The sequence below is a fragment of the Periplaneta americana genome, chromosome 6 (assembly GCF_040183065.1).
Source record: "Periplaneta americana isolate PAMFEO1 chromosome 6, P.americana_PAMFEO1_priV1, whole genome shotgun sequence".
In the NCBI taxonomy this organism is placed as follows: domain Eukaryota; kingdom Metazoa; phylum Arthropoda; class Insecta; order Blattodea; family Blattidae; genus Periplaneta; species Periplaneta americana.
Window position 1 is genome coordinate 20950639 of NC_091122.1, and position 27030 is coordinate 20977668.

The following is a 27030-nucleotide window of genomic DNA, read 5'->3' on the forward strand; positions in this document are numbered from 1 at the left end:
ATGGTGGCAGATGAAAGAAACGCACTGTCCGATATTACCCGACGTCTGATACTACCCGACTCTCCCCTAAGGTAAATCCATAGCGCTGTGCCCATCATAGACAACTAACACGTTAATCGCTAGCTAGGCACATTTACACCCACACGAATCGACTGTCCTAAAGTTTCGTGCAAGCATTACCACATGTCCTTAGATCACCTCTCTCTTTTCTTCACCAACCAGTGATCGGAGAAATGCTATAAAGATGAGAATGGAATGGAGATCAGCAGGAATACTTATAAATGGGGAAACGGGAAAATCCCGAGAAGAATTCAACTGCGAATTTGTCCACCATAAGTATCGTTATGAATTTCCCAAATTAAAAAGTTGCACGCCTGACTAGGATACGAAGCTCGGAACCCTTGCAGTTAAAAAAAAAAAAGACAATAGTCGCTTTTCGTATTGCATATTACGCAGCCTGCAGTTCCGGAGGCACTGGGACGTGGAAGAGGGAGGAACTGGTGTTCTTAAGAACAACTGCCTAGATTCTGCCAGCAGTTTCTTCAGTGCCGGACGAGGTGCGCCCGAAGTTAGACTGAACGTTGCTTCTCACTGTTCTGCGGGTAAGGTCAGCAGCTCCTTAACTCCTTCAGCAATTAAGCCAGTGTAATTACAGTACATCCCGTGCTTAAGCGTCGTGATTTAAGACAAAGTGTCTGGACTCGCGTCACGAAATGGACGCTGGTTCGAGTCCTCATGGGGGAACAAATTTTCTCATAAAATTTCGGCGAGTGGTGTTTATGGAACAGGCGTCAAGCATCTTAATGGATTAGGAGAGCTACGGTAAGTAGCGAAATCCGGTTTCTTGCGTCTGCTTTAACGACCTGGGGGACCATCGTGCTATCCACACGATACTACCGTACTGGTTGGATGATCGTTCACCTTCGCTGAGGCATGTGAGTAAGAGGCCAGCATTCGGTTGATCGGCGAGCAGGATTATTAATAACATAATAAACCAACTTATTTATTTACAATAAGTGAAGCTGCTATATTTTGGAGATGCAATATAATCCACAGGGTACTAATAATTAATTCAAATTTAACAATAATTTTCATTAAAGAATAAATTACAGTTACTGTATTTACAAAAAGCTATCTTATTTCATAATAAATAACAGATTTATTGTTCATATATGTGAAAATTTATGATTATTATTGAAATATTCTTACATACAAGGTGAACCGTAAATAATGTCATTCATTTTAGGGGGTTATTCTTTGAGATATTTCAAATAAAAAGTTTAATACAATTTTACTCTTTTTTCTTCCTTTTCGAGATAAAAATTGTTTTATATGAAACATTTCATAGTATGTTTTGGGAAAGCCATTGATTTAATTCCCAATATGCTGAGTCAGTTTAGAAGAACAATGTATTATGACAGTAAATGATTGAAACAATTTTAGTTTTGTCCTATAATTGTGCAGAAATTTGATCCGAACAAATAGAAATTTCCGTTCTGAAAAGGAATTTTAAAATGTTATATTATTATGTCATTAAGTCTCCTACAGGTTCCATCATTGTTCACAGCAAACATTTTTTCATAGCAGTGAAATCCCTTGTACAGGCGTGCTCTTTTAATGACATTTGGTGCTCACGTCACGCGAATAAAAAAGTGATCGCGAGCATGAACGCTCCTGAGGCCTTTTTTCAATTCATACTTTGTTGTATGAGCCGGAACAATAGTTTTTCGATGCATCCATTATAATTTCTTAGAGATCTGATAGGCCTTCCCGTATTTCATGGTGTGTAACTACTCCTTTGTGGAATTAATAAGAAAAATCAATATTAATCGAGAGAATAAATAAAATGACAGTTATATTACCGATTGTTCTGTATGGCTGTGAAATTTTAACTCTCACGCTGAAAGAGGAACATAGGTTAAGGATGTTTGAGAATAAGATGCTTAGGAAAATATTTGGGGCTGAGAAGGATGGAGTTAAAGGAGAATGGAGAAAGTTACACAACGCAGAACTGCACGCATTATATTCTTCTCCGGACAATTAGGAACATTAAATCCAGACGTTTCAGATGGGCAGGGCATGTAGCACGTATGGGTGAATCCAGAAATGCATATAGAGTGTTAGTTGGGAGGTCGGAGGGAAAAAGACCTTTGGGGAGGCCAAGACTTAGATGGGAGGGTAATATCAAAATGGATTTGAAGGTGGAAGGATATGGCACTAGGGACTGGATTAATCTTGCTCAGGACGGGGACCGATGGCAGGCTTATGTGAGGGCGGCAATGAACCTCCGGGTTATCTGAAAGCCATTTGTAAATGAGTAAGTAAATTATTTACAAACAATAGAAGTTGAAAAATTAATTTACAAAAATTGTTAAAAATGATATAACTGTTTAAAGGGATTTAAAATGCTTATACCCCATGTACTGTCAGTATTCCTCTTAACACACTTATGTCCCAACTACCCTCACCTACTTATTAACAGATAGGACTGCTAACGTCAGACTTTAAGCCCTTAATGAGGTACTTGACTTGTATTTTATTACTTTTTCTTTTATTGGATTATTTTACGACGCTGTATCAACATCTCAAGTTATTTAGCGTCTGAATGAAATGAAGGTGATAATGCCGGTGAAATGAGTCCGGGGTCCAGCACCGAAAGTTACCCAGCATTTGCTCGTACTGGGTTGAGACAAAACCCCGGAAATAATCTCAACCAGGTGAACTTGCCCCGACCGGGACTCGAACCCGGGCCACCTGGTTTCGTGGCCAGACGCGCTGACCGTTACTCCACAGGTGTAGACACTTGACTTGTATCATAGCGGGTGTTTCATTCCAAGCCCTTCTGATTTTAAGATCTTACGTTCCACCACTTACAGGAATGTCTTCGAGGATGATGTTTTCATTCTTTACATTACCATCGCTGCGAATTCTTTATTCTGACCAATGTCAGTCCTTACCCCTCTTCGTTCCGAAGTGCATGACTGTCAAAATATTGTGCACTTTTTACCTACACATGAGACCGAGGCCGTATTTTAAATTAGTCTATGGTTCGATAGCCTAGGGGTATTCGTGATGGCTAGTTTCAGATCATAGAAACAAAATACATGACAAAAACCGAACCCAGCAATTTTCATTATGTAAGGCAATGTACCACATTTCATTTGAAAGAACCGATTACTCATGTTGAGAGTATCGGTAAATTTTATTTTAAAAAGTTGAATTCTATTTTTTATTCTTGTCAACATCTCACAGGAACTTAACTTTATCCAGTCTCTCGAATATAGTTTTAGGAAAGCTCTGTGATATCGGCCTTTACACTTTTCTTGTCATTCATATTTATTTTCTTAATATTATCTAACTAATTACTACTGTTATCTTGTTGTATATACGAGTATTATATTTGTACTTATTTGCATTTTTCATTTAATCATGTTTTATTATATAGAGTGAACAATAAGTATGGAATATTGTTAATAACTTCTTAAATATTAATTTTACAAAAAAAGTTTTATACAAAAACTGTTGGAAATAAACCATACAATATTATGCCAGTGTTCGAAAACTGTTAAGGCCTCCCCAAACAGACGCGATACGGAATGCGTTACGATAGCGTTACGATTTCGCGATAACGCAATATCGCACTATCGCGAAGAGGTGCCCAAACTGGCGCGACCGCGATATACGATATCCTAAAGTCTCCAGTCAATCAGAATATCGTAATGGGTGACCACATATGCGGATTTTAGTTTTCCAGCCACAGCGCAAAGACCAGTTACCTTCAACAGGTGTATATCACTTGTGCTCACAGATTGCGATTTCGGATTACTTGTAAACGAACGTGGAATTTTTTATTGAGTTCGTAAAGGAAAATCCGTGGCATGGAAAAGGAGAAGAAATGGAAGGAGATAGCTACAAAGTTAGATGTAAACAATAAGTGCAATTATTTATTTATAATTTGATGTCATACTGGCTTGTAGACTGACGCGGGGTTTGAGCTAGAAAATAAATAACTGTCGCAAAAATGAAAAAAAAAATCATTTGTGCAAATTGCAAAATGCTTGTACAATATTATAAATAATTGTGCAGAAATATAAAATTAATAAAATATGTGGAAACAAAAAGATATGTAATTTGTTTGTCGGAGTTTTATTACTTTCAATATCTTACCACACTCTAGATATACTTATGTAAGTAAATCATTAGACGTAGGTATGTTTAGAATAAATTACTACTGAATTTACTTCACATTAAAATTCGTTATTTTATGGGTACTCTAAACATTGAAATTATTTACTAGTAGGCTCTTCAAGGTTAGCAGAGTGCTAAGGTTAGTTGTTGAACTAAGGTATAAAATTAATCTTTTTCTTCCCTTGTGGCATTTAACTCGTGAATCCACAACCTTCTGCAACAAAAAGAGCAAATTAAAAAAAAAATAAAGTTTATAATCGGGTAGGCGTACTTGTTATTTATTTCACGTTCTTGGCAAAGAAAAGCTAAATCATCACTTTATAACTTTTTATATTGTTTATCTTAACCATACATGACTACCATGGACTTACCTGCACCTGCTTTGCCTGCGACGATCCTCATCCAAGAAAGAGATGTTCCTCTTCCTTTGAAGATGAATCCATAAATGACACACTTCAACCCAGCATCAAAATAAACGCGTGGCGTTCTCGCGATCTACATCTCCGGGAGAATAGAACGCAAAATCGTCGCGTTCTACTTGCTGCGATAATAACGCATATTGCGATAATCGCGTGTGTGTGAACACAATCATTGAACGCAATGAAAACATTTATCGCAAAATCGTAACGCTATCGTAACGCATTCCGTATCGCGTCTGTTTGGGGGAGCCTTTAGTTATTCAGACATACAGGGTGTGACAGTAAACTAATTATTTTAAATGACACCCTATATTAAAATTTACATATCACGAATCTCCATTAAATTTTACATATGATTGTGTATGTTTTCAACAAGGTTCTATCACTGCACACGCTACTAAATAATGATTCCATGACTAAAAATCCGCCGTGTATTCAGGAATAGAATGATCTGTGGATGTTTGTGGCCTCCACGCTCTCCAAGGAATATAGAAATGTAGAATTTTGTAGATATTAAAACTCGTGTGACTTTACAAATAGACATATTTGAGGTGTTTGTGTTGCAGCAGCTGAAAGATGACGCTGATAACGGATTGGTACCGCGACCAGACGATTCTGGTGACTGGAGGCACCGGGTTCATGGGCAAGGTGCTGCTCGAGAAGTTGCTGAGGAGCTGTCCAGGGGTGCGTCGCATCTATGTGCTGGCCAGAGCTAAACGAGGGGTAGAGCCGTCTGCTCGAATTGAGGCGATGGCCAAGATACCAGTGAGTAAAACTTTATTTGACCAACCACGTTACAGGGTCTGAAGGCTACTTTTGAAAACGGTGTTATTGCTAGGGACCTATGTTTCTTGAGTACACATTTAGTCGTGGTTTGTACTTGCATAAGTGGGCTAGCCGAGTTACTAACATCACTAACTAGTAGTTCACAATATGCAGGAGGTACTGGGATCGAAGTTTAAGTCGAATTGCCCATATGTTCACTTTTTCATTTGCTTTTTTGTTTCTTTTATTGAGGACTTTTCTCATTAGAGGATTTCCACAATTTTTTGGATTGCATAGGCTATAAGAAAATGAACATTACACATAGGCTATAGGCTAAGTATTATCTATTACCTTTCAAACCGCTAAGAGCTCATGCCATATCTCCACTTCGGTACTTCAGAGTCTTTTCAAATTTAAGTACTACAAATCGCAGTTGAATCTGGGAAGAGAAACTCTCCTCGGGCTATCCTCTGAATACATCACTAAATGCCATGAAAAAGCTATATTTGCTACAATATGAATTATTTTAATAAAGTGAATGACCATCTTACTTATTACAGCTGTTCGAGAAACTGGTAGGAAGCAATCCAGGGATTATGAAGAAGCTTGTAGCAGTGGAAGGTGACCTCTCATTACAGGAATTGGGTATCCAAAAGGATCAGAAACAACAGCTCATCTCCGAGGTCACTATTGTGTTCAACATGGCTGCCTCCCTTCGTTTAGAGGCCGGGATGAAAGCTGCAGTGACATACAACACGACTGGTACAAAACAAATACTGGATCTGTGTGTACAGATGAAACAGCTGAAGGTAAAAGTACTGGGAAAGTATCGCAGACTATTGCGGGAGAAAGGTTAGATTAAGCTCTGTAGCGTTAAAAATGCAGTGACTTGTCTAGCAGAGTTATAAAGGCTAGCTTAAGAATGATTGCCCTTGAAATTGACTGTAAGAGTAAAAAATTAGAGTCAAGTGGACTGAAATATTATTGTGATTATTGTATTATACGATAGCATCGCATAACAGTTATATTACCGGTTGTTCTGCATGGTTGTGAAACTTGGACTGTCACTTTGAGAGAGGAACAGAGATTAAGGGTGTTCGAGAATATGGTGCTTAGGAAAATATTTGGGGCTAAGAGGGATGAAGTTACAGGAGAATGGAGGAAGTTAAACACAGAACTGCACGCATTGTATTATTCACCTGACATAATTAGGAACATTAAATCCAGACGTTTGAGATGGGCATGCAGCACGTATGGGCGAATCCAGAAATGCATATAGAGTGTTAGTTGGGAGGCCGGAGGGAAAAAGACCTTTAGGGAGGCCTAGACGTAGATGGGAAGATAATATTAAAATGGATTTGAGGGAGGTGGGATATGATGATAGAGAATGGATTAATCTTGCTCAGGATATGGACCAATGGCGGGCTTATGTGAGGGCGGCAATGAACCTCCGGGTTCCTTAAAAGCCAGTAAGTAAGTATTATTATTATTATTATTATTATTATTATTATTTCCCTAAAATTTAATCATTATCTTAATAATGTCATAATTACTAGAAAAAATAGTATTAGAGATCTTGGTGTCTGACTTCATTCTAAATTATATTTTCATGATCATGTACAATCTATTTATATCCATTCATTAAGAATGCTTGTCCTAATTAGATCTACATCGTATTCTTTTTCTACTCCTATGTGTTTATTAATTTTATACTATACATTGGTTAGATCCAAGCTTGAATATGCATCTGTTGTATGGAACTCCATTACTCGCACTAACTCGGCTAAATTGGAGAATATTCAAAGAAAATTTATTTCCTTGTGTTTTTATAGATTTTTATCTAATTCCGATATTATAAATATGAGATTAAATACAAATATTTTAATTGCTGTAGTTTATTTGCCCGACATCAAGATCTTGATTATTTATTTTTTTGTAAAGTCATTAAGGATGATATTGATTGTGAATCCTTCTTAAGCAGTATCAGTCCTAGTATTCCTGCTAAGGGTTTAAGATTTCATAAAAATTTTTACAATAGAAATCTCCCTCTCTGCAGATGTATAAAATATGCTAATATGCATGGGTTGAACTTGGATCCATTTAATGTGTAGTATATACTTTTTGGAGTTTTATATCAGTTATTAATTTATGTCTTTTGTTTAGATATGTATTATAATATTATTCTCGTTATCATTGGTATTATATTCATTTATATAATTCCATCCTTTCATTTTCAATTATCACTATTTTTAATTGTCATTATTTCAATAATTATTCCTATGTACAGTACTTTCATTGTAATTTATATTATTATTGATGTTTTTTAATTAAATTGTCAAGTGCTGAACTGTTATTGGCTCCTGGCTGTTGTACAGCACAGTAAATATTAGTAAATAAATAAAAAAAAATAAAAAATAAAGAAAATTATTATTATTATTATTATTATTATTATTATTATTACTATTTTGGTAGACGAATAGGATTTTATCATCCTTTTTAAAATGATGTGTCTGAAGATAGGGGTGCAATTTTAAATTCAAACGTGGAGGGGGGGGGTGAAGGATGAAAAAAAAACTCAATCAGCAGTTTGTTTGTTGTGTACTTTTGTGACCATTTAAAAGTACCTACTAATTGAATATATTTTTGTGAAATGAATGTTATTAAAAGAAAATATCAGAGTGAAAAAATAAAGGTAATATATGAGTATAGTGTCAGAGTTGTGATTGTAAGTTAAAAATTTTCCTTACAGTTAACAATTCTTGCAAGTTTTCATTTTTCAGCAAGAAACGATTAAAACGACGCAGAACTTAATTATAGGTAGTTCTGAGTTATACGTAGTCAGTTATGAATTATGTAATAAATCAGTTTTCTACTGCACTGTTCAACTCACGTGTTGCAAAGTATGAACTGAAAAAAAGTACAATAGCTTCTAATAAACCTGCATGCAGCTTTGAAGCAGTAACATGTGAACAAGGTTCTCAAGGTTGTAGTCGTAGGAATTTTGATACTGGTATTGTTGGAACATTTCCATCGGTTGCGAACAGTGTTTCCACCCAAATACGACAGTAATACTTTATGTTTCTATAGCTATATAATGCATACATTTTATCTTTCCAAGTCTTCAACATCATCTTTGAAAAGGTAAGCATTTTTTAGCACTTTCACAATTTCAAAATTGTAAAAAATTGTCCATTCTACGAATTGTCTCGCATATTCTTGATTCATACGTCATAACAGAGCGCTCAGTGAGGACAGCACATATGCAGCTGCGCTGTGAACTGCAACTTCCACTCTACTTACGATAGTGTTGAAAGATAAAATGTATGCAATGTAATTTAGTGTTTGGCATGATGAAAATAAACGATTTGTCGTAATTGCCAAATGTACAATGCAGAAAGTGTATATGAATGATTTGATTCTAAAACGTGCTATTTTCCTCGAAAACTGATTTTGACCTAATAACATAATATACATATATCTTAAACTGTGAATCAAATGGTAAATTATTTTTTGCCAATTTCTGCTAGGCCTATTTGTCACTGAAAATAATATTTAAAAGTATGACTATTTTTTTTCAAACCCTTTTATTTTATCTACGTAAAGATTAATTTTTGGTACTACAGAATATATCTGTTATGGTAACAATGATTATTAGAGAAGAAAAATCGTCCACACCTGTGAAATAACGGCTAGCGCGTCTGGCCGCGAAACCAGGTGGCCCGGGTTCGTATCACGGTCGGGGCAAGTTACCTCGTTGAAGCTTTTTCCGGCGTTTTCCCTCAACCTAATATGAACAAATACTGGATACCTATCGGTCCTGGACTCTGGACTCATCTCACCGGCATTATCACCTTCACTTCATTCCGACATTAAATAACCTAAGATGTTGATACAGCGTCGTAAAACAACCCACTAAAAGAAAGAAGAAACATTCTCTCCGGCGCCGGGGATCGAACCCGGGTCCTTGGCTCTATGTACTAAGTCCTCTAACCACTGAGCTACACCGACGTTCAAGCCTAAGCACCCGATCGAATCCCTCTCCTCTAGTGTTTTTCCCCTTTGTGGCCTGACTCCAAGTACGACATATAGGCTATGTTGATATATATTAAGTCAATTGCCATTATACAAGGAGCGCACTCAAGTAAATAAGTGGGACTTACTTTAAAGACACAATGTGTTTGGATATAAGGTTGAAATAGCCAAATATTTAATCCTGAACACCGTGGAAGGATCCAAACTTATACTTTGAAAACTATTATAATGACGTTACTTAACCGATGCTACAATAATATTCGAAAATAATCCCTATATGTCGATTCATTAAAACTGAAATTAGAATGATTTACAAGTATGATTCCACAGCATTAACTTGGCTTCATTTTCTTAGCTAATAAGGCAAAAGAAATAAAATTATGTCTCATAATCTATTTTAATCTTTTCACAGGCGTTCGTGCACTTATCAACAGCTTTCTGCCACTGCGAATATGAAGTCTTGGAAGAGAAGATGTACCCTCCACCCCATAACCCCCATGACGTGATGAGAGCCATGGAATGGCTTGATGATAAATCCATTGAACTGCTCACACCCAGGTGTGTGAATACTTATTAAAATTGTCAGTTTTCATATAAGCCGAAGTTTACAGAATTTTTATAAATTACAAAATATAAAAATGAAATGTACGAGGTAAGAATTTGTGATAAATATACTAACCAGTGGCGAGTGGTAGAAGGAACTGTTCTGTATTATCAAATACGTCCACGTAATCATTTATATTGCAGGATAAAATAACTACTGCAACGATAGACAATACGTGTAAAAATGTCTTATGAACGGCTTATAGGAATAAATCAAATTACAAATAAGGAAATCGAAGATATGTTCTTGTATTCTCTCCTGTTAAAAACACTGGCGTTAGCACTCGCACGGATTACATTTGAAATCCACTCTAAAAACATACATACATACTACTACACAGAAAAAGGTCAATTTACATCGAAACACTACAGACATCAGAGCTAAACTGTAACAGGAAGGAATTGAAAATTTCACGCCATCAGCATTGAAAGCGGATGTAATGACATAATAAACAGCAGTGGACTACAAACGTATGCCGCGCGAGTACTGGAGGGTTAAATTATCTACGACTATACTGTATGTTTCCATTGTTTCTAACTTCCCCTTACTTTGCAGACTGCTAGGTCCACATCCTAACTGCTACACGTATTCAAAGCGGTTAGCAGAAGCTCTGGTGTATGAATACAGAGACAGAATCCCTGTGTGTGTTGCAAGACCATCTATCGGTAAGAAAAATATTACGATAGCCTTAAGGTTTAGCGTAAGCTTATACCCTGACTTTTGGTGCGTTTTAAAAGTTAAACAATAAAAATGAAACATACGATGTCAACTATACATCCCGACAAACATACGTATTTCAATCAGTAAGAGGTAATGAGTTAGTTGTCAAGTGCTGAGTATTAAAAACCACCAAACCAAACCAAACCAAACCAAACCCACCAACCCAACCAACCAACCAAACTAACCAACCAACCAACCCAACTAACTCAACCCAACCCAACCGACCAACCAACCCAACCAACCCAACCGACCGACCAAATCAACCCAACCAACCGACCGACCGACCGACCGACCGACCAACCAACCAACCAAATCAACCCGACCGACCGACCGACCAACCAACCAACCAACCAAATCAACCCGACCGACCGACCAACCAACCAACCAAATCAACCCGACCGACCGACCAACCAACCAACCAAATCAACCCGACCGACCGACCGACCAACCAACCAAATCAACCCGACCGACCGACCGACCAACCAACCAACCAACCAACCAACCAAATCAACCCGACCGACCGACCAACCAAATCAACCCGACCGACCAACCAACCAAATCAACCCGACCGACCGACCAACTAACCAAATCAACCCGACAGACCGACCGACCGACCAACCGACCAACCGACCAACCAACCAAATCAACCCGACCGACCGACCAACCAACCAACCAACCAACCAAATCAACCCGACCGACCGACCAACCCGACCAACCAATCCACCAACCAACCAACTAGTCGACCAACTAACCAAACAACGTCCTAGTCAATCAATCAATCAATCAATCAAGCAATCCACTAATGAAGCAATCACCCATGAAACACTTTATGGTACTGTGGTAACGATTTAATTGTTGTGGTCATTACTGACGTAATAAACAACCTCAGATACGAGATTACATGAATGTCCAAGATCTGCCGGACAAGGACGTGTACTGTTTATAATGTATTATCCATGATCAATATATAATAAATGATATAATCAATCGATTAAAGACTAAACATTTACGGAGAAAAAATGAATAGAACATTGCAAAATAAAGGGGGGAGCCATAAACAAATTCCAGACCTCTTTACTTGTTTCGCATCGTAAAAATATTTTTTCCATATAGCAGAAGGACAGTGTTTTATACATATTAATTTTCATTATTGTACAAGATACAGTAATGGAGGAAAAAAAGTGTTGAATATTTCCAAAATTTTACTGCTGTAAGCTGTATCTAACGTCTTAAGCGTGTGGTCACCCTATGCACACTAGAGAAATGGCAAAAGAAAATGATGGTTCCAATTTCTAATAAATGAGATACGAGTAGATGCTATCGTGGGATCAGTTACTCGTACTCGTAGTTACTGTACGCGCACCATCCCTCGCCTGTAGTAAAATAGTACCTAACTAAAAAAAATGTAATAAATTAAGGAACATCAGTAGAGAAGGAGAAATCGGGCATCAAATTTATTTGACTGTATTTTCACGCTTACCGTTACCTTCCCGTTTCTCAGCCTGTCGAAATATACGACATAAAAGAAACTACAATGTATGTACTTATAGATTTCCTGAAAGCATTTGATACAGTAAATTTCCCAAATTATATTCATTATTGGTTTACAAAGGCACGCTTCAACATTTTATCACCGTTATACTTTCTCTGTACTTGATATAATAAAAGAAGTGAAGAAGGTAAGCTAAAGGTACTGTCTTCTCTTGCAGTTATTCCAGCACTTAAGGAGCCCCTTCCTGGTTGGGTTGACACTTTGAACGGTACAGTCGGGATTCTGGTGGGTGCAGGAAAAGGTGTGATTCGTACCATGATGTGTGATGGCAGCTGCTATGCAGAGGTGATACCAGTGGATGTCGCCATTAATAGTATCATTGTTATTGCACGGAAAACAGCAAATGAGAAGTGAGTATGCGTATAAAAATATAATTAATTATCTGTAATTTAGTACGAGGGTCACTAGAAAAGTTTTGAGACACAGTAATCTTACGAAAGACGCATAAACCATCCTGTGTTGCCTGGATCACGGGATTGCCCAATACAAGTTATAAATTCAGGATAGATCGACTAGGATTTGAATCCGGATCTCTTGGTGTGGCAGTTTTATACAGAAGTATTACACTAGGAATTCGGTTCTCTTACATCATCTGATTTAACCATTTATCCGCGGGTGTGAAAACTGCCAAAGGCAATAGAATTAGAGTGTCTTTCTTCGGGAACTAAGTAAAGCTGTAGGACCTGTGTCGTATATTTAGAGCACGTACAAGAATTTGTCACCGGTGGATGGGTCCATTCAAAATCTGTCGACTATTTCTCGCACATGTTGAATAACTTCTACAGATTAAAAAAAATATTTTGTAATAATAATAATAATAATAATAATAATAATAATAATAATAATAATAATAATAATAATTCTACTACCAACGTTACTAAAACAATTACAGTTAGTTCAATTTAAATGAGGATCGCACACTGAAGAATGCATAACATAACTATGCGTATGTATTGTTTGTACTAGTAATGTATATTCCTACGTCATATATATATATATATATATATATATATATATACATGCCATAATTTAGTAACCAAGCAACAATCAATGTTGTGGACAAATGCACTGAAACGGTGGGACATCATTTCCAACATAATATTTGCCTATACTGAAGTTTTCTACTGGGCCCTTCATTTTAAAAAGTTATACCTATAGCAAATATTTTCAGGAAAGAGTTAAAACTGCCTAACAGTCCAGCCACTAGCCTTTACAGAGGGGCTAGTAGAAACAGGTGGGGGAAACCGAGATGCGACATAACCAGACGGACGGATAGTATAAAACTACCTCCACTACTGCCACTACCACTACCACTAACTACTTGTCTACAAACACATCTTTAACGAATAAGTGTCACTTCGAAATTGTTTCATCTGTCTTCAACACAATGACGATATTGAAAAGATATTTCTGTAAAAGTTCTTCAAAAATATTTTCTCTGCTTGCAGCTTTCTTCGTCACAGGCCAAGATTCAGAACAAATTAAAACTAGGATGGCATCGTTTTAAAGTATTTTTGATCCTTAATTTATAAATAATGCAGGATTCAGACAGCGAAGTTCTTGAAAGAGATCAGAGACCTTCTGATCACTTAAAACAGCGTTGTCAGACACAGCCTAAACGGAGCGGAGCGCTCCACTATGCCTGTTCCGAGCTCCGGTGCTTCCACAACATAAGCAAGTTCAAGCTCCGACTCTAGCTCCACAACTGCTTTTGGAGCTTACAACTCTGACACTACTGACTTAAAAATTTCTTTACTGGATAAAATGGAAAATAATACGTGGCAGAAATAATTATGTGATTTTTTTTTGTCCAGACTTGAAGAATTTCCAGTTTACAACATATCTTCTGGGGAACTTGTTCGTGTTACCTGGGGTGAACTACTGAGGCGAGGGCGCAAGTTGATACTCGAGAATCCCTTTGAAACAACAATTTGGTATCCAGATGGAAACATCCGAAGCAGCTGGCTGATGCACTATTTCTGCATCATATTCTTCCACTACCTACCTGCATTCTTCATAGACTTCTTGATGCTTCTTGCAAGACAAAAGAGATTGTGAGTATCCACAAGAAAAAGTATAACTACATTTTCTTAGCCATTTTACTACAGCGAGGCCTCTGTACAGCAAAGGTTTATCGGAAAAGATGTTTGGAATCCTATACCATTATTAACATAAATAGTGGAGCAAAATAAGTTATTTAACCTTTAAGTTTTTGGAAACTCTCAAAGCTTTGCTTCGTGTTTTAGTAAGTCTTACTGCATTTTAAGAGGCCTATTCGTTTATTATGCCATTTTTGTTATTTATTACTTGTTAATTTTATATTTTTCTGTCGTCCACACCTGTGGAGTAACGGTCAGCGCGTCTGGCCGCGAAACCAGGTGGCCCGGGTTCGAATCCCGGTCGGGACAAGTTACCTGGTTGAGATTTTTTCCGGGGTTTTCCCTCAACCCAATACGAGCAAATGCTGGGTAACTTTCGGTGCTGGACCCCGGATTCATTTCACCGGCATTATCACCTTCATTTCATTCAGACGCTAAATAACCTAGATGTTGGTACAGCGTCGTAAAATAACCCAATAAATATTTTTGTCCACTTATTCGCTGAATCACATTTTTATTTAATTATCTGTTCAATGTAGCCTAAGCTTGCTCACTGATCGGTCATTCGATTGAATTGTGAATTCAAATTATGTATTTACTTATGTTTTAATTTCTAATACAACGAATTATTAAATTGCTATTGCTATTAATTGTTTTTACTACGATCGAGGGTGAGACAATCTTAAGCACCGATTATGTTACCCCCAGATTTTTACTTAGTCTATACTTTTACACTTTTACTACGTCATAATACTTTTGGCCAATAAAACGATACGGAACGACGTGTTTCAACCAATCATGGCTGCTTATCCTACAATTTTTATCACCTCCATAGCATTTGTTTTTATCACTCCCTAGAATTTGTTTGTTTTTACCACCTCCCTAGCATTTGTTTGCCAACATTGTACCTTCAATAACTGTACCTTTTAAAATGATTCATGTTTAGTTCATCATCCTTAATTAAAACTTTTCTATCATTTATTTTGTTTATATTATTTATGTTATGTTATAGCTTCTGCAGTATGAGATTATGGGTAGTCATGTATCAGAGATTGTTTAATATATGTATTGATAATTGAAGTGGAATGCAACTGTTTTAATAAAAATGAAACTGAATCAACAAAGCCTCTTGACTAGTAATCGTCCATAGAGTTCAATGAAGATTGTATAGTTGGCACAATTGGTAACAAGAGAATAGCTAATCATAACACACTACTGCCATCTAGCGGAATATTGGTAATGATGAGATGGTACAATAATACATTTTCAAGACATTTAGTAAGTCAATTAATATTTTATGGTATTAGAGTACTTTATTTCCTCTAATCTTGATATACTTTCTTCTAATTGTGTAATAGTGAATTAAATCCCACTCGAGTTTTGATTTTCTCTAGATAAATCAAAACCTCTAGTGAGATTATTGTAGATAAGCAACTGTAGATATGTTTTCTCTGGAATTCTCTCATGCAGAGACAAGAATTATTTTACATGCCAGCTTTACTTTCCTTGCGAAATAAGCCATGATATGGAGTTTTACCGATTTTAAAAATCCATCATCAATCTCAACATCTATTAATTATTCTGACATTTATTATTATTTAGAAAAATATTTGGGGCTAAGAGGGATGAAGTTACAGGAGACTGGAGAAAGTTACACAAGGCACGCATTGTATACTTCACCTGACATAATCAGGAACATAAAATCCAGACGTTTGAGATGGGCAGGATATGTAGCACGTATGGGCGAATCCAGAAATGCATATAGAGTTACAGTTGGGAGGCCGGAGGGAAAAAGACCTTTAGGGAGGCCGAGACGTAGATGGGAAGATAATATTAAAATGGATTTGAGGGAGGTAGGATATGATGGTAGAGACTGGATTAATCTTGCTCAGGATAGGGACCAATGGCGGGCTTATGTGAGGGCGGCAATGAACCTACGGGTTCCTTAAAAGCCAGTAAGTAAGTAAGTATTAGTATTATTATTATTATTATTATTATTATTATTATTATTATTATTATTATTATTATTACTATTGAATATTCATCACAATATGTGCTTTTTGATTCTTTTGGGGACGTGTGGCAGCCTAAAAACAAAACGAATCTAAACTGATATAATTATTTTCAGCATGGTTCGGATCCAGAATAGAATAACTGTTGGGCTGGAGGTGCTGCAGTACTTCACGATGAGACAGTGGAAATTCGACAATGATAATTTTATTGCCATTGAGAAGACATTGTCTGATGAAGAGAGGTGACTATGGAACTTAAGTAGAAGTAAATTAAAAAAATTCTGTAAATTCTCGTAATATACATGTTAATGCAGCCATTTTAAATTGGAGTGCCGCGAGAAAATGAAAATAGTAAAGATTTTCGTAGCAAAAATTGCAAAAATAAAAGTGAAAAGAGTAGTAAAAAAGTAAGTATTTAACGTCGTGAGTCCTGAGACATTTGTTGTTTTATTTTTAAAGTTCAATATAGGCCTAATTCTACACTTCAAGAAAAAGTCACTGATATGAGGAAAAATGCTGAAAAAATTCTGCAAATTACTGTCAGGGCAAGTATATTATACTATACTTTGGGTCTCTGCACATATGTACTTCTTATATCATAATAATGTATGAAGTATGGTATAGTATACTATACTCTCAAGACTCAGGAGGGTAAGCGTTAACATTCCGTGAATGCGGCAAAAGTCAGTCAATATTCAGCAAACACATTCCCTCCTGAAATCCTCAAAACTCTCCGTGATTGGGAACCATTGATTTAGATTATATGAATGTGCCGCGGGATTTAAAATTATGCCTGTGATGTGACACGTATTGAAAAAGGTTAAAATGCAGTGACTTAATGGATTATAATTACACTTCGGATTTTGTAGTTTTTCACCTATTTCTTCCTAATGTGAATTCATTTTTTTTTTAATATGCTACATATTTAGTTCATGACCAGCGAATACACAAGCCAATATTTCAATTTTATGGTATTCAATTTTCAGAATATGATCGTATAAGAAACTAAACAGAATAGCTTATTAAGACCAGTTAGTGGCGTTCGGGGCCGTCAGGACGCGGCATCATTCTGCCCGAGCAGAGCATACAGCGACGGAACACCGTGAAGAAAACACTTGCTGTATTTGATGAACTAGAAATTTTAGAGAACAAAAATTTAGTTTTACGCACCTAAAATAGGATTCAAAAGTATAAATTAGGCCACGAGAGATAAAAGGAGTCCAAAGTAAAATTGAAATTAAGTTACATGAAGTGCAATACAAGTTGTAATTAAAACAAAAGCTATGTATTCAGCTCCTATTCCAACAGGATGTTAATGATTTATAACAGGTATTAGACATAAAGAGATAGGTTTGGAAGTAAATCCCGAAAAGACAAAAGTATATGATCGTGTCTCATGACCAGAATATTGTACGAAATGGAAAATAAAAATGGCAAATTTATTCTTTGAAGATGTGGAACAATTCAAATATCTTGGAGCAATAGTAACAAATATAAATTACACTTGGGAGGAAATTAAACACAGAATAAATATGGAAAATGCCTATTATTATTCGGTTGAGAAGCTTTTGTCATCCAGCATGCTCTCAAAAAAAGCTGAAAGTTAGAATTTATAAAATACCGGTTATATTAGGACCTACGGTTGTTCTGTATGATAGTGAAACTTGGACTCTTACTTTGAGAGAGGAACAGAGATTAAGGATGTTTGAGAATAAGGTGCTCAGGAAAATATTTGGGGCCAAGAGGGATGAAGTTACAGGAGAATGAGAAAGTTACACAAAGCAGAACTGCACGCATTTTATTCTTCACCTGACATAATTAGGAACATTAAATCCAGACGTTTGAGATGGGCGAATCCAGAAATGCATATAGTGAGTCAGTTGGGAGGGAGGCCGGAGGAAAAAAGATCTTTGTGGAGGCCGAGACGTAGATAGGAGGATAATATTTAAATGGATTTGAGGGAAGTGGGAATGATTGTAGGGATTGGATTAATCTTGCTCAGGATAAGGACCAATGGCAGGCTTATGTGAGGGCGGCAATGAACCTCCGGGTTCCTTAAGAGCCATAAGTAAGTTATTAGACATAGTTTAGAACACTTCAATGACATTCTTCAAGCCTCAGTTTATATTACTCACAGATCTAAGTTATCTAATTAGCAACACAGTAAATCATGTAAATGATTTCTTTTACTGTTCGTATGATTCTTGCCTGGACACAGCGACAATACTTTCAAACGATCAAATGTACTGTTGCAAGTCGGGCGGGAGACCTGAATGGCTTGCGGGAATTTGACGTTGACAGGTGGGCCTTTCTGCTTTAGCCCTGATAGAGCCAGGTCTGAACCTCAGACAGAGCCCGAAGCTGAAAGTCTTCAGCACTGTACCATTGAGAAGACTTTAATTCAGACTATTTGTAACTATTACAGACAACTATTATTATTATTATTATTATTATTATTATTATTATTATTATTATTATTATTATTATTATTAGTTATCACTATCATCATTGCTATCTCTATTTTTCTTTCTTTTTTTCCTTGTATTAGCTCGATGAGAGCTCTATAGTATTCTTTTGACCCTGTTGACCCTCTATAGGGCTTTAATTTAATTTGTATTATTTCATCAATGTTTGTTTTTCTGTTTTGTATTTATATGTGCTATCTGGTAGAACTGAAGCGAAGATTGTCAGATAACAAACAAACAAACAAACAAACAAACAAACAAACAAACATACATACAAGCAAACAAACAAACAAACAAACAAATAAACAAATAAGTAAACAAGTAAATAAGTAAATAAATAAATAAGTAAATAAGTAAATAAATAAATAAATAAATAAGTAAATACATAAATAAGTAAATAAGTAAATAAATAAATAAGTAAATAAATAAGTAAATAAGTAAATAAATAAATAAGTAAATAAGGAAATACATAAATAAATAAATAAATAAATAAATAAATAAATAAATAAATAAATAAGGGAGCGGTGGAAAGAGTTTGTGGAATGGAAGAGAGAGTAGTACCTCGAGAGAAACCGTGCAAAAGTATGCTTTTTCCACCACAAATTCCATCACGGACAGACCGGGGATCGACAATTGGATGGAAGTTCAGCGCGCTGAGTCATTTCGGACCTCAGAAATTAATGCAAAAACACTTTCGAAACACTGCAACTGCAAGTTTAATTCCGCAGCCTTATGAAACCTGACATATGCGAAGACAAAGAGGAAGGCAGAAAATAGGAAAGACTGGAGAATGCTGGGTTTTCAGTGAAAGACCTGTCCTTGGGCGGAGCGCTATGAATGAATGAATGACACCTGTATGGGTTGCTTAACGAGGACAGAGACTCAGGCATAGGCATAGAAACCTTTCAAGTTGGTTACATTAGAAGGGATTTTGATGGCTTGTTACTGCGTGCGCGCGCGTAGAAGAAAGGGGTAGCTGGTCACACTTTTAACCATTCATTTCCTACCAATGTTACGCACGTGGAAAAAAAATTGAAAAAGAAATATACAATAAAGTGTAATAAAAGAAAACAGAATGTAAAATAAAAGTTTAAGAACATGCAATTATATAACCAAAAAAGATTAAAATAGGCTCTATAAACTACTTAATGACTTTTAGGGCACTATTAAATTAGGCCACCGGCGTAGTTCAGTCGGCTAAGGCACTTGCCTGCCGATCTGGAATTGCGTTCGGGCGCGGGTTCGATTCCCGCTTCGGCTGATTACCTGGTTGGGTTTTTTCCGAGGTTTTCCCCAACCATAAGGCAAATGTCAGGTAATCTATGGCGAATCCTCGGCCTCATTTCGCCAAATATCATCTCGCTATCACCAATCCCATCGACGCTAAATAACCTCGTTGTTGATACAACGTCGTTAAATAACCACTTAAAAAACTATTAAATTATCCCAGTATGCTTCCTTTTGCATGAATTGTAAAATTTATAGGGCCTAACCCTATTTTTTCACTGTCTTCTATAGAGCATGTGTCATAAAAACCTACATCTATTAATGAGTTTTTCACGAAGTGATTTACTATAAATATTAATTAATTTCAGGAATACATTCTACATGGCGAGTGTTAAGTACGACGTTGAGGATTTTCTAAAGAATGCGCTGTTTGGAGCAAGACTGTACTGCATGAAAGAACCTCTGTCGTCTTTACCACGATGGCGAAGAATTCTTACCGTGTAAGTACTGGTGTCTAGTTCTAGTTGTATAAATCTATTTGCAGACAATGAAATGATGCAAATTACGTACAGTCTCAGGAAAAAAGTTTTGTTGCACAGATACTTTGAGTCCCAGAAAGAAGGCAGTGCGCATGATCAGTACAACGAAATAAAACTACTTTTATTACCTCAACAGGTCCTTATCTTGCGAACCAGGTCGTTCGTCCTCTGATCATGCGCACTGCCTCCTTTCTAGGACTTGTAAAGTAGGGGAGACTGTTGTACCTTTAAACACTTTTCATATTTTATTTTTTTTTTTAATTTTGGGAAATTATATTTTTTAAATTAAAAAATACTTTTAATAATTATTGACGATTCCTTTACAACTTCGTGTATATATTTTACTGTTCTACACATCTATTAAGGATGGAAAAAATAAAATGTAATATGTTCAAAGGTAAAACAGGTTCATGTACCTTAGAACATACCCTCTTGTAAGTTGGAACACATGTAATACTGTATAGGTGGGAATATAGTTGTAAGAACTGACAATCATACTTAAAATTTATTTGCAATCATAAACCAGAGAAGGCTGCTATGATTGAGATTTTATTTCCTGGAGGAGCAATAACTGCTTCAACAGCTTTCTTCAAGGCATCCGGATTAATTGGGGGCCTCTTAATTCCAAATTTAGTTCGTGGCATGATCTTAAAATAAAATAAAGCAAAAACCAATAGAATTATGTATCTTGGAACATGTTCCGTGGTACAAGATGTTCTGTGTCCAAAGGTACAAGTGGGTGCACGTTTAAACAAATGTGGCTACCAAAACTAGAGATTCGAATAAATCATGGAAATTAAAATATGTTATTACTCACCAGATGATAGGGAACACATTGTACTTAATGGACGATAGCAAATATAATCTGGTTTTATGTTAGATAACATATATCAATGAACGAAATATTTACTTTTGGTACTAAAATAGATTCTTTCGTTCACAGAACTCACACTTTGCATTAAATCAAACCAAAACTATGACCAGAGCTACTTAGCGGCTTTCCCTACAATCTAATTCAGTTTGAGTCCTCTAGGTAGTAGCAAAAAATAAAAAACAAAAAATGTTCAAAGGTACACTATGCTAAAGGTACAACAGTCTCCCCTATCTATGCGACAAAATTTTTTTCTAAGACTTTACATGTAAAGACAGCAAGTATTATAAAATCAGACGCCAATAGGTTTACATACTAAAAAGGAGTAGTCGACCTTGGTTGGATCAGAAGTTCAAGAGATGAATTTTAAGGGGACATAAATTTTTAGCATGGTTTCTCCGTAAGAGACGTAAATCTGAGGGAGGCCATTATAGCTTACACTATTACAAATGTCGCAGACGTTAACAACATGTAAATTTAACATAGCGCAGCAACAACACTGTATTCTATACAGAGTGTTTCAAAAGTGGTGGTCAAAAATTTAGGGATGAGAAGTAAAAACGAGGAGAAGCAAAAAAGTTCCAGTAAACATGGGTCTGCAAATTAACCGTTTACGAGTTAATGCCATTTTTTGCTGGTTGAGGCCACCAGTGAACAGAGCGCCTGAATAAGATAAAGCGGCAACATTCATGCTTCGTACGTATGTCGCACTCTCCTAATCCCATATCCTTTTATGGTGAACGGTGGATAGGTAGAGGAGGACCTGCACCTAGATTTAAATCCTTTGGATTTTGGTATATGAAGTTATGCAAAAAGGCTAGTTTACACAACAGACACCACCACACCTGAAGAATTGTAGCATCCGATTGTAGATGCCTTCTAGCAAATGAAGAATGACCCAGAATTGTTCGAGCGCATTCTTGGGTCTTTACGGGAAGACTAGACAGATGCTTTCAAGTGCATGGTCAACATAGTGAACATCTGCTATAGCATTCTTCAGTTAACATGTTCATATTGTACTGTACCTTGTTTATCCACAAATTTTACTGTTGTCTAAATAGAAAAGTTTCTTTTGTGTATGTTCAATCACATTTCTGTGGTGTTGAAGTAAAAACTATGAATTTTACTGTCTCATGATTTATAGATTATATAAAATTGTCATTGATTTTGTTGGAATTGGTATTCATAATTCAGTGGGCCCCAAGCTTCACAAAATGGCATTAGGCCTATCTCGTAAACAATTAATTTGCGGACTCATTTTTACTGGAAATATTTTGCTTCTCTTTCTTTTTATTTCTCATTCCTAATTTTTTTTAAATCTCTTTTGAAACACCCTGCATAGTAGGCTACATGGAGAACACAGAAACTGATTGACTGACACAACATTCCTATCTTCGGGCTTGTCTTGTGAATGGTGACGCAGACATAGATGAATTACACAATCTCCTTGTTATGTTGTCAGTGCTATCACACTTCCCGTTTTTTCCTCGCCTATAAACCACATTCTTTCTTCCAACTACTTCGTGCATCGTATTTTTTCTTGGATTAGAAAAACAGCAAATTCCCTATTAAAACTTCGAAAATATTTAAGAGGTTTTGCTTTCAGACAGCAACTAATTAATGTCACGTGCTAGGCGCCATAAAGAGATTCTTTATCCTGCAGCCAATATGAAAATTTCAGACATGTTGTGTATTTGTTAACATATGGAGTCTTCTTGTATGGAATGAAGATTACGTAAGCAACTGACAATAGTCTTCAGTTTCAATGGTACCACGAGTGACGTCAGAATTTACAGAAAAACCTTCTATGTCAAAACTTTACAATTTTTCTCTCCTTCTGGGTTGAGTATTGTTTAATGTTAAAAATTACTCATGTCCAATACATCTCCAGCTGCCCAGATATCCATAAGTTAGAAGCTAACAATAATGGGCTTATATTTTCGGTGGATAGAAATTGAAAGCAAACAACACATTGTAGCTTACCCTTCGAAGAAATAAATCAATATTTTAAGTAATTTTCTTTATACAAGTATTTATCGACTTATCAGATGTAGACTGCTACAAGAAGAACAAGGCAAAGACAAGGAAAACAAGGGGAATACACCCGGGACAAATATAAGGAGAAGAAGGTGGTAGAAGGAGAACAAGAGTAATACTAGAAGAAAATGGATAAGGCAAGGAGAAAAGAAGGAGAGGAAGGAAAAGAGAAGAAGAAATGGAATACAAGGATAACAAGGGAAATGCAAGGAAAAAAGGGAATACGATGAGAACAAGAGGAATACTAGGAGAACAAGACGAATACGAGAAAAGTAAGACAAATAAAAGGAGAACAGGGAGAATACAATGAAAACAAGGATAACAAGAACAACACAAGAGAACAAGGAGAGGATATTGCATTTTAATGTGACAGTGAATTCGCGAAGTTATCTAGTGGGGAAGAGGACGTAATTTTACGTTCTAACATTTTTATAAACTTAGACTACAGTTCAAAGATTCGCTGAGTCTTCCTATGAGTGGGTCTGCCGGGAACTCACGCGCAAGGAAAGTGTTGTAGAAATATTTTCTTGAAATACGAGTATAATAATAATAAGTATTATTATATCAAGATTGGAGTGGATACATTACTACCAACAAAGACTTCGACTCCATAGTAACAGTGGAGTGTGAACTACTGACTCATACTAGATTATTTTTCAGGCTTTATTGTCTCCACATCGCCACCAGGATGGCATTCTACATGCTCGTGATATGGCTGCTGCTCAAGTACGTGGCAGCTGCTCGACTCATGCTCAACTACTCCACTGAGGTGCTACAGCACGTGCCGGTCATTGGAGGGATGGTTCCCCACGACATCAGACTGTAGTGCAGTCCGCAGGGGAAGCTTCCACAGGGTGGAGCCAATAAATAATGTGAAGGAAATGTGTTTATTAAAAATCTATGTGCCAGCACAAATTGTAAAACACAAAGAAAACATTTTAGTAATGACAAAGCATGTGCCATTATTTGTATCAGTAATTGCATAAACATTGTTTGTTAACGAAGAGTCAGATGTATAGCCAAAGACACCGTTTCTGGCGCATGAAATAAGTAATGGGAACGTCGAGAGCGAGTATCTATCTTTGTCACAGTCTGTGGACGAGAAAGCTGACAACTGTGATTGGCAGATTGCTGATGTCACATCTGTTATGAGGTGGTGCCATTCTCAGCCTAAGTGGCAACAGGTGCCACTGACTGGACAGTGTACTCAAGGACACGCCCCAGAAACGCAAAGTGCGAGTGTCTTGTCTTTGACGCAGTCAGTAGGCGATAAGACTGGCAACTATGACTGGCAGATTGCTGACGTGACGTGTTGAGTGGCACAATTCTCAGCTGCACTGGCAACAAGTGCTCACTCATGGACACGCGCCAAAAACGCTGGCATTGGTTGTATCATATCCTACTCTACAACAGAGGCACATTGGTAGCTTCAGCAGAAGACTTTATAATATTTCAACGTGTGCTGGAACTTAACATCTCCAACGTTGTGCAACTGCAAACAAATTCCACATTCAAGGCAATGTAACACTTGAAGGGCCATCCACTCTGTTCGACGTTAAGATTCTCTATTCCAAACAACTGGGCGAGGGGCCAACCGTTCTTGTTCTCTATACAATGTGCAAGAAAATCTATTTCATTAACTCACATCAGTTATAGATCGTGTCATTACTCATTGGGGACAAAAGTGGTCACATAATGTTTGTCATACGACCAATGATATGTTATTGAAAATTTTGAGTCTTTCGAGAAAATTAAATGCAATATGTAACAACGCTGTTGGCCATAAACAGCAGGCCTTACAATCAACTCTGAAAAGGTAGCTTCCACTCAGAAGTCTATTTCTGTCTTCCTTAGGGACGATCCTATTTTTTAGGATAGAATGGGGGTGTATGGGTTAGTATGAAGGTGGTTGTCGCGCTGTTAATTTGCGTCTCATTCTGTGTTACTACCCGACCACAATGTATCAGTTATTGTACTTAGCTTTGTAGTATTATATATTATACTGACATGATTTTATAACTCTCAATTATTATTCTTATAACACTTGTTTCATTTCATTAAGACTGTAAAAAAATAATAAATAAATAAATAAACAAATAAATAAATAAATAAACCATTTATTTTACTTGATGAAGTCAACACTGTAGGGCATTCTCTTCCACTACTCCAGGGGAATACGCGTGAAACAAAATAAATATCACAATTTGAAACTAGACAGGGTGTCTCGAACCTTTAGGATCAAAATTATACAGATGATAGAGAACTCTAAACTGAGAATTTTGACATAAGGGACCAGTAGTCGGACATGGATATTTCGGACGCCACGAGATCTTGAAAGTGTATGTGAGGGACGTTTCTGTAAGCTGCTTTAATTTTCATAACAAACAACTGTCTGGCGCTTCCATGGCGATATTTATTCTTATTGCTTACTAAATGTCATGCGTCGTTGTAATGCTTGTATTGAAACAGATGGTCGCCATTTTCAACAATGCTCTGAGCTCTAAGTTGTTGCTATGAGGTGTATGTTGTTTTGGAAATAAAGCATTAAATATCTTGTTGTTTGCAAGATAATGTGGTTATAACACTGCCCAATTCATATTCATTACCACCTGAGCACCAGATTCTTACCTGCCTGCCTCATTCTACAACAGATACCAGGGATATTTAAGAGAGTGAAGCAAAATGTCATGCATTGTTCAGGATGTATCAAGGCTAGTGATCACCACTTTGAACAGTTGCTATGAGATGTAAGTTGTTTATGTGTGTAAAACCTAAAGCAGCTTGCAAAAATGTTCTTCAAACTTATTACTTGTTCAAGACTTTAAAACTCCTGAAATATGCATTTCCAATCACTGGTTCCTTATGTCGAACTGCTCAGTTTAGAAGCCTCTACCATCTGTATAATTTTGACTCTGAAGTTGGAGACACCCTGTATACGTTAGTCGTACCTCCTGAGTCCTGAGACGTTTGTTGCTTTATTTTTAAAGTTCAATATAATTTCTACACTTCAAAAAAAAATCACTGACATGAGGAAAAATGTTGGAAAAATCCTGCACATACATCCTACATCATAATAATGTATGAAGTATGGTATAGTGTACTATACTCTCAAGACTCAGGAGGATAACTTTACAAAGCTCCTACCCCAACTCACTTTCTTTTCATCGTCTTCTGCTAAGAAAAGAGAACTACAACTACCAATAACCGTCCCTTCCTTTCGGCTTACTTGTTTTGCGCAGGCAAGTGCCATGAGTTTGGAGCTGATCTATACTCGTTCACTTTACTGGCTTGCATAGGGGTGGATATCCTCTGGTTGAGGTTATGGCTGATATGTAGACCTACAACTATTATCAGGCAGTACATCTCTCTTGCCGATATGTGTCAGAGGAAGAACAATGTTTGTATGCATCTGAAGTCTGACTAGTGTAATATGTAGCTAGTCGGCGACGTATGCAATGGAGAGTTAAAGGAATTGGCCACCATACCCCATTATCTTCTTG

The 27030-nt window shown here is 36.7% G+C and overlaps 1 protein-coding gene and 1 long non-coding RNA gene across 3 annotated transcripts in view; one reads left to right on the plus strand and one right to left on the minus strand.

The window, feature by feature from the left end:
• The window catches only part of LOC138701146 (uncharacterized), a 228951-nt gene that overhangs the window by 30640 nt on the left and 171281 nt on the right, over positions 1-27030 (minus strand). The gene's annotated exons all lie outside the window — the stretch shown is intronic.
• LOC138701143 (putative fatty acyl-CoA reductase CG5065) lies at positions 533-26294 on the plus strand. 2 transcript variants are annotated; one of them, XM_069827750.1, is made up of 10 exons: positions 533-602; positions 5174-5372; positions 5933-6181; positions 9817-9962; positions 10564-10673; positions 12438-12630; positions 14095-14334; positions 16508-16633; positions 20452-20583; positions 24191-26294. In XM_069827750.1, exons 2-10 carry the CDS (start codon positions 5184-5186, stop codon positions 24354-24356), a joined length of 1551 nt encoding a protein of 516 aa, XP_069683851.1. In that variant the 5' UTR covers positions 533-602; positions 5174-5183; the 3' UTR covers positions 24357-26294. The 2 variants fall into 2 exon arrangements, with proteins under 2 accessions (XP_069683851.1, XP_069683852.1); XM_069827751.1 differs by lacking the exon at positions 533-602 and adding an exon at positions 616-822.